Source organism: Pseudophryne corroboree, assembly GCF_028390025.1.
Source record: "Pseudophryne corroboree isolate aPseCor3 chromosome 3 unlocalized genomic scaffold, aPseCor3.hap2 SUPER_3_unloc_10, whole genome shotgun sequence".
NCBI classification, from domain to species: Eukaryota; Metazoa; Chordata; class Amphibia; order Anura; family Myobatrachidae; genus Pseudophryne; species Pseudophryne corroboree.
In genome coordinates this window covers 2,658,633-2,668,466 of record NW_026967494.1, presented here as the reverse complement: position 1 = coordinate 2,668,466, position 9,834 = coordinate 2,658,633, and the positions used below count along the sequence as shown (strand labels likewise).

General features: G+C 42.7%; 1 protein-coding gene across 1 annotated transcript; it reads right to left on the bottom strand.

Annotated features, from left to right (window-relative positions):
• Positions 1-5,652: 5,652 nt before the first annotated feature.
• Positions 5,653-8,736, bottom strand: LOC134983224 (zinc finger protein OZF-like). The gene has a single exon (XM_063948961.1). It carries the CDS (start codon positions 8,696-8,698, stop codon positions 7,331-7,333), a length of 1,368 nt encoding a protein of 455 aa, XP_063805031.1. The 5' UTR covers positions 8,699-8,736; the 3' UTR covers positions 5,653-7,330.
• Between the last annotated feature and the right edge of the window lie 1,098 nt (positions 8,737-9,834).

Here is a 9,834-nt window from a genome sequence, read left to right as displayed (position 1 = left end):
AGCGGATCATCTGCTTTTAAACCAAATGCCCAAGTCTGGGGATCCCCCTGGAGCAAAGAAATAATAATCCTGACCCGCTGAGATTCAGTACCCGAGGAGATCGGTCTTAAACGAAAATAAAGTTTACAGGATTCTTTAAAATTAAAAAACTCTTTTCTATCCCCAGAAAAACGGTCAGGCAAATGCATTTTTGGTTCAGGAACTACCCTCGGGGAAGTTCATAAAAGATCTTCCTGCGACTTCACCCGAAGGGAAAGATCCTGAACCATCTGAGTAAGTTCTTGAATCTGACTGACTAAGAGCTGACCAGGATTTGGTCCTAACCCTGTTGGATTCATGAGGCCGACAATTTCTTACAAAAACTGAATAAGAAAAAATTAAACTCTGTTTAATTTTAAGTTTTGGTATGGCCGGTAATAATGTTATGATTCCAGCACTCCTGACCGGAGGAGATTTTATGACAAGGACCAGAGCGCTGGAATGGAATGCAGGTAACGGGAGCAGGGAAGACTAGTTGCCCCTGGCGCCCTAACTCTATTGTCTCACCCGTGCTATCGGAAATCCCCTGCGAGACTATGGTTTCTTGAGCCCCTGGCAGCCACGTTTGAAGGGCGGATTATGTCTGCCCAACTCCGGAGCCCCCCGGTCTTAGGGAGAGACAAAGGGAAATCCGAGGCAGGATGATAACAAGAGGACCTCTGACTGACAACAGGCCAGGGGCAACAAGCTAACTAACAAAAACAGAAGTATGTGCGGAAACCCGCCAGGGAAAAGGACAACCAAAATCCACTTGTCCAATACTCCTACCCAGCACCGCCGGATACCAGAGTGGACCTGTGGAAGCGGAACCCTCCGCAAAATGCTCCAAAACACAAATAATAAATAATAAAGCGGACAAGCCGCAACACATGGCAAGGCCGCGACTCACGAACACCACTGGATGTTATATGGTGATTAGTCAGGACTCCAGGAATAAGATGACAAACTTCAGAGTTCAGGACTTCCGAATACTGGAATGACCGGATACAGCAAGACTGGAACAGACTCTCAGCAAACAGAAACAGCATGCAGGAAGCTATTACCGGCGTCTGTGAGAAGCCCTGGGAGTGTATTTAACAAGGAGTCCTCCAATCAGCTGCCAAAAGGCTGATTAGAATAAATGCCGTGCAGCTGCCTTGCTGCATGGCCAGAGAGCAGGAGAATACATTAACTCTTAAAGCCTAGCAATGGGGAACATGGTCCGCCAGTGGCGTCCCCGTTGCTAGGGTCCGTGCGGCTCAGCGCACCCGGCGTCCAGCATTGCCAGGGAGCCGGCGGCTGTCCGCGTACGGCGTCCCTGGTTGCTAGGCGCCGGGCCGCACCGACGAGCGGACCCCGGCGCCTAACAGTGATGAGAGGTACATAACTAGGATAAGGATGTATTACCTCCTCAAAGGTCATCAGAGACTGACCCTTCCCTGGGCCCTCAGTCATCCTTGTCAATAAGTAGTAAGTCAATAATCCTCCCATCCATATAATTATTCCCAGGCTTACAACCGATACTCCAATCTCGATGGCCTGTCTGGATCTTTTCTTCACCTGATTGGGGTTTAGCAACACTGACTGTCCCACATCATTCTCAATATACATCTTACCAAACCAGGCCATTTTTATTACCTCTTAGTCTCTGGTTACTGGGGTTCCTCAAACAGAGCCTGCAAGTTCAACGCTTCTGCAGCTTCTTCCTCTGGAGGGTTTTTCTGGGACTCTGCTCTTCCCATCCTCAGTCACTTTCTTGCAATGCAATGCATGTATCCAAGCCAATTTCTCTGCAACCTTTACTGCCGTGGGCATGGTCAACAGTACTTGGTATGGTCCCTCCCACCTGTCTACAAATGAACCAGAGCGTAAGAAATTTCTAACCATTACAAATTCTCCTGGTTTCACATCATAGCATTTCAAGTCAATTTGATTAGCACCTTTAGAGAGAATTCGTCCTTTGTGTATTTGTTTGAATCGTTCATGCAAGTCTAGGACATATTTTGTGGTTAGATCATGTAGGGTGGAGTGGCTTTCTTCTGGGCCTATCATCGGGTTGGGATGGTTTTCCAAATAACACCTCATATGGGGACAGACAGAGGAGGTTTGGGAGTCACTCTAATACTGTGTAGTATGATGGGCAGTGCCTCTACCCAGTTTAGGCTTGTCTCTTCTATGACCTTGGAAAGTTTATTCTTTATGGTATAATTAGCTCTCTCCATGAGTCCAGCTGCCTGGGGTCCATAAGGACAATGAGAACAGGAGTGGGTTTGACAAGATTAAGGTCACGAGCTCTTGCTTCACCCCCCCTACAGTGTTTATTGGGGCGTCTCTCCATGCTAGTTTAGTAGTCTCAAGTGCGGACATTACTGCAGGCTTTAGACCTTCCACAAAACATGTAACTAGCATGGAACTAGCCTCATTTGGTTTAACTATCACTTCTCCAGCAGTAAATGTGGGCACCATTAACTTAAATCTACCAAAATACTTATCCACTGTTTCAGTGTCTGCCTGTTTGATTGTGAACAAATCGTCCCATTTGGGGACTGGTGGGCATAGGTCACACAGCTTAGCATTAAGTGCCTCTATCTTTCCTTTAGTTGGGTCACCATAATCATTTGCAGAGAGATCAATACTGGTTGTGAGGGATTCTGCTAAATCCTCAGGTAAAGTATATAATATCTGTTCTAGATCCCTGCAAGTAAACTTATGTACATAATATTCCTGTGAGAGGTACCTACAAGTGGCATTAGAATCTTTCCTCGGGTCTGGAAATCCAACTTTTATACTTAACAGATCAGTTTTTGATAGTGGGTAACTGACCTCAACTGAGGAAGCTGGTACAGCCGGGCTTACAGCAGTATTGCCTTCACCTTTCACTTCTGGCCTCCCTGGTAATTTCATTGTGGGCATAGTATTCAGTGCTACGGTCTCACTGTCAGTATATATGCTGGCTTGGTCTGTAGGCACTTGTATGGTGTATGCTGCAAGCTGATCTTGTCTGCCTCAATGATTTCTCTTGTCCCTATGCGGTGGAATACACGCCGTCCTGTTATTTAGTATTCTGTAATTAAACCTGGGTCCATCTCTGAGTGTTCTTATGGACTGTGCAATATGTCCTGTATACTGGTGACATTGAGACATGCTTGATTACCACTTATATATACAGGAGAGGCCACTGGTGGAGTAGCAAAGGAAGGCTAGGTAACAGAAGCTGATAGAAATCAGGGGAGTTAGCAGATGGATGGGAGACAGGAGAAGCAGAAGAGTCATCAGATATTATAGAGACACGGTGTTTAAGGTTTTCCTGTAATATGTCAATGTCATGTTCTGTGTCACCATCTTGTTCTTGGTGTGGGCTTCTTTGGTCAGAGCCATGTGCCGTAGGTGGACTATGTGTTGTGTACTTGTGGATATTACAGGAGGGGCAGAGCCCTGGGCGTCCTGTGCTGGGGGAGGTATGTAAGAAGGCTGTACAGCAGGAGGAACTGCACTGTGAAAAGCTGGAAACTGGATGAATGCTGCGTCATCCTCTAGGCTGGATATGTCATTAGGTGTATTCTGTAGTGACTAATTCTCTTACTGGATATAGAGATGCTGGTGATGCTGTGATATTGTTGTATGGTGGAGGATTACTATGTGGGTTTGGTGTCAGTACATATGTCAATACAGAGGTTAATCTTACCATTATCTGCAGTCCAGTTACACATTTCCTTTTTCCATAAATCTAAAACTTGCAAATGTTTAATGCGCTCATTAGGTTTTATAACTGACTTTACCCGTTTCTCAAGGCATTGAAGTACTACGGGGTCAAAACTGCCCGTCTTAGGAAATGGTACCGTCTCATCCTGTGTGATGTCATTCCACTTAGACACATACTGGACACACGGTTGTCCATAAAGGCTGAACATACAATTAGCAGCAGTACTGTCATTACTCTCTGAAGAGTCACTTCCCATTTTTCAACAACACAGTATATTATTTCTCCCAATTTGTCGCCTGGACTGCTCTCTGTGGCCACAAAGAGTCTCAAATAGACAGCGCGTGAGCGTCTTTCAGAAATTTGTGATGCCAAACTATACGTTATATCAACAAGTGACTCAATTCTCTATTCCCTTATTCCTTCACAGGGAATACTATTCCGGAACTAAAACAACATCAAAATCCAAAACTAAACTCACTTTTCTATTCAAGCCGGCATAAATCCTACAATATCTTATCTATGTACTTTAGACTATCAAATAACATAATAATACAGCGGCATCAGTTAGGATGAGGCAATCAATTTCCCTTCATCTCAATGGTATACGCATACTATGCAGTACTATCAGTGCCTTGATAAACAGTGCAGAGAGAGACGAGAGAATAAAATCATGTAAAAGACATAACAGTACCGTAATGTGTTAGTTACTTATGCATGAATATGGATCACAAGAACTCACCAACTGTTCCGAGTTCAGTATAACCAGCGTCCCAGCAGCCACAGAATACTTTGACCAGAGGCAGCAGAGCAAGGGTACAGGTATTATATATATATATATATATATATAAAAAAGGTATAGTTACCTCTGAGAGCAGCCGGCTGATGTCCCCTTTGTCTGTTGCACCTGGGAAAGGTGGTCTGCCGTAGAAGCGGGTCGAAGTTAATTGAACGTTGCCCCCAAATGATAATGTCGATTTATCATAAAAAGAATTGGGAAGTCTCCGTTGCGATGATATTCAGCATATAGAATTTATTCTCAAATAAGAGGCCACGCCTATAATTCTGTGCAGAGAAACGTGACCCAAGACAGACTTCATTAATGATACCTGTGCCCTCAGGACATTTCAGGCTTACATATATATAGTACATGATTATACAATAATTCATAACCGATTAATCAATTGGGCGTACATCTAGATATCATGGGGAACATGGATTGATTGATGGTGAATAACCGGAAGTGCCAAATATGGTCAGCTGAGCTAATTGCACGGCCGATCTTCTCCTGAAGATGGCAGACTGGCTCCATGAGTCTTGGATCTCCCATTCACATCAATTGGGCTTCTCAATAGGCCTTGTCAGCATAAAGGTCGTTCTTGTTCATAATGGCATGTTGTTTGTCCAAAGCAAAGGTCCATCAGATATTCATTATCATGTCCTCTTTCTCCTGACATAAAACCCTCATAAAATGTCATTAAGTTCTGGATATCTAAATACAAGGGTCTCTATTGTTAGATACGAAGTCTCTGTATATGGAACGTATGGTGTAACTAGATCTGACTCCTGTCATTCTCACCAGTAATAATGTTACTTATACATTTCCCCTTCTGTATATGTAACGTATGGTGTAACTAGATCTGACTCCTGTCATTCTCACCAGTAATAATGATACTTATACATTTCCCCTTCTGTATATGTAACATATGGTGTAACTAGATCTGACTCCTGTCACTCTCACCAGTAATAATGTTACTTATACATTTCCCCTTCTGTATATGTAACGTATGGTGTAACTAGATCTGACTCCTGTCATTCTCACCAGTAATAATGATACTTATACATTTCCCCTTCTGTATATGTAACGTATGGTGTAACTAGATCTGACTCCTGTCACTCTCACCAGTAATAATGTTACTTATACATTTCCCCTTCTGTATATGTAACGTATGGTGTAACTAGATCTGACTCCTGTCATTCTCACCAGTAATAATGTTACTTATACAGCACTTTCCTCCCAATAGCACTCACAGAACTTTACATTCACATTTACACAGAGCACAAGATACACAATAAGTAGAACAGAATAAAGTACTCAGCATGTGGGATGTATTATTTAGGAAGTGAAGGAACATTAATGTAACAGTCATCAGTCTGTTTGTGGTCTCCAGAGTGGAGGTCTCTTGGACTGTGTGAGGCAGCAGGTTCCATGGTCAGGGCTACAATGCTAACAGATCATCCACAAATGAATTACGGCAGATTCTTGGTGCTGCTGGTAACAGTCCATCTGCAGATGGAAGTAACCAGGGCAGTAAGGAGGCAGAAGCTGCTTCTGGTACCTTTGGCCCTGGTCACGTAGGCCTGGGAGAGTCAGTAAGATTATGTAATAGTCACCATCTTACAGGCAGCCGGTGAAGGGAGCAGAGAATGGATGTTATGGGGCAGGAACGGGCTGGTTAGGTAACAGCCTGGCTGCTGCATTCTGTACAAGCGGTGCAATTCTATTGCTGGGAGACCCAGGTAGAGGACATTGCAGTAGTCTATGTGTGATGATACAAGTGCATGTATGACTGTAGGTAGATCTTCTGAGGGACTTAAGTACTGGAGTCTGGCTATGGTCCTCAGATGAGGATCTGTGGCTGATACCGGATGTCTAAGTGTCACTCCACCATCCAGGACACAAAGGTTCCATACAAACTCTGAACCCCTAAGTGTAGGTCTGGTCGGCAAAGCAGCAGTCTTACCATTTGTTGCTGAGCTTCTACATTATTATTATTATCCTTTATTTATATGGCACCACAAGGGTTCCGCAGCACCCAATTACAGAGTACATGTGCACATAATCAAAACAGGAAAACAGTGACTTACAGTTGAAGACAATATAGGACAAGTACAGGGTAACTAAGCATAACTACACCAGTAAATGACATAGAGATAAGTTCCAGGATGGCCAAAAAACTGCAGGATTTGGGCAGTTGAGGATTATTAAAGTAAGAAAAGGATAAGCACATGAGGGAAGAGGGCCCTGCTTGTGAGAGCTTACATTCTAAGGGGAGGGGTAGACAGACAGGGGTGACACAGATGGGGTACATAGAGAGCGTGGAACAGAGGGTTAAAGTTGGCTGTGTTTGGTAAAGAAATGGGTCTTAAGAGCCCGTTTGAAGTTTTGTAGAGAGGTGGAGAGTCTGAGGGGGAGAGGTAGGGAATTCCAGAGTAAGGGAGCAGCACGTGAAAAATCTTGGATAGGAGTGGAAGTAATCAGAAGACAGGCGAGTCGGCGTGCATTAGCATATGGACCTGTTTCACTAGGACTGAGTCATGGCCAACTAGCATCACCCACATCTGGAGCTCAGCTAGACATTTAGTATTGGTATTGTTTTCAGTACCCGGAACAAAGACAGGTTATCTGCATAACAGAGGTAAAGGAGGACATGACGTCTTATTATTTCACCCAGTAGCAGCATGTATATTGTAAAAAAAACACAGGACATAAGATAAAACCTGAAGGAACATTGCAGGGAAATGGTGAAGATGAGTATATCCAGAAGATTAAAATGGTTCACCACTTGTGTGATGTCTACTGTGTCCAACAAGAGCTGATTTATTAATCACTCAGCATGCAAATTGCTTCACACCTCTGTGAGTTCTCTCATGTTGAACAAGATGTGATTTCCGTATAAAACCTTTCCCACACTCAGAACATGAAAATGGCTTCTCTCCAGTGTGACTTCTCTCATGTCGAACAAGATGTGATTTTTGTATAAACCCTTTCCCACACTCAGTACATGAAAATGGCTTCTCACCTGTGTGACTTCTCTCATGTCTAACAAGATGTGATTTCCGTATAAAACATTTGCCACACTCAGAACATGAAAATGGCTTCTCACTTGTGTGACTTCTTTCATGTCTAACAAGATAGGACTTGTGTGAAAAACCTTTTCCACACTCAGAACATGCAAATGGCTTCTCACCTGTGTGACTTCTCTCATGTATAACAAGATATGACTTGTGTGAAAAACCTTTTCCACACTCAGAACATGAAAATGGCTTCTCTCCGGTGTGACTTCTCTCATGTATAACAAGATATGACTTGTGTGAAAAACCTTTTCCACACTCAGAACAAAAAAATGGCTTCTCTCCAGTGTGACTTCTTTCATGTTGAACAAGATTTGATTTTAGTGAAAAACATTTCCCACACTCAGAACATGTAAATGGCTTCTCTCCGGTGTGACTTCTCTCATGTCTAACAAGAGTTGATTTCTGTGCAAAACATTTCCCACACTCAGAACATGAAATTGGCCCCTCTCCGGTGTGATTTCTCTCATGTATAACAAGACAAGACTTGTGTGAAAAACGTTTTCCACATTCAGAACATGAAAATGGCTTCTCTCCGGTGTGACTTCTCTCATGTTGAACAAGATGTGATTTCCGTGTAAAACATTTCCCACACTCAGAACATGAAAATGGCTTCTCACCGGTGTGACTTCTCTCATGTTGAACAAGATGTGATTTACGTGTAAAACATTTCCCACACTCAGAACATGTAAATGGACTCTCACCTATGTGAGTTTTCTGATGTATAACAAAATATGATTTGGATGTAAAACATTCCCCACACTCAGAACATGAAAATGGCTTCTTACCTGTGTGACTTCTCTCATGTATAACAAGAGATGATTTCTGTGCAAAACATTTCCCACACTTAGAACATGGAAATGGCCTCTCACCTGCCTTACCTGTCTGATGGGTAATAGGCTTTGTGTTTTGTGTAAAACATTTGGCATCTATAGAACAGGGAAACACTGTATCTACTGTCAGTGCTGTAACAGATGCACCAATATCAGAGTGATCAGGAGAACATTTCCCTGGATCAGAGGGATCAGCTGATAGAGCTGGATGTACAATTGGGGTAATGGGGTTATCTCCTGGAGAATCCTGTCTACTGTCATTATCTTTTATGTCACAATCCAGGGATAACATTAGATGTCCTTCTGAGATATTCCTGCTTGTGTGTCCATCTGCTGGAAATAAAATACATTATGGAAATGTGAATTTTCATAAAACAATTAATATCTAGTAAAGATTATGATCAAAACTGACAAATTACTATAAAATGAGTAGATAAGACCCAGGGTGTTACATGGTACAATATATAATTCTGTAACAAACACTGTATCCAGTACTGTATTTCTGGCATTGCATTTATGTTTATCTTTAAAATAATACTAGGAAGCTTGGACAGGAGTGTTACTAACACTGAGAGAACATGTGGGATTACTAGAGGTGACATGGGCTGTGCAGTAATATAACATCACCTGTGCATACATTTAGGTAACACGGAGATCATGTGGGATTACTAGAGATGACATGGGCTGTGCAGTAATATAACATCGCCTGTGCATACATTTAGGTAACACTGAGAGATCATGTGGGATTACTAGAGGTGACATGGGCTGTGCAGTAATATAACATCGCCTGTGCATACATTTAGGTAACACTGAGAGATCATGTGGGATTACTAGAGGTGACATGGGCTGTGCAGTAATATAACATCGCCTGTGCATACATTTAGGTAACACTGAGAGATCATGTGGTATTACTAGAGGTGACATGGGTTGTGCAGTAATATAACATTGCCTGTGCATACATTTAGGTAACACTGAGAGATCATGTGGTATTACTAGAGGTGACATGGGTTGTGCAGTAATATAACATCACCTGTGCATACATTTAGGTAACACTGAGATCATGTGGGATTACTAGAGGTGACATGGGCTGTGCAGTAATATAACATCGCCTGTGCATACATTTAGGTAACACTGGGATAATGTGGAATTACTAGAGGTGACATGGGCTGTACAGTAATATAACATCGCCTGTGCATACATTTAGGTAACACTGAGAGAACATGTGGGATTACTAGAGGTGACATGGGCTGTAAAGTAATATAACATCACCTGTGCATACATTTAGGTAACACTGAGATCATGTGGGATTACTAGAGGTGACATGGGCTGTGCAGTAATATAACATCACCTGAGCATACATTTAGGTAACACTGAGAGATCATGTGGGATTACTAGAGGTGACATGGGCTGTGCAGTAATATAACATCG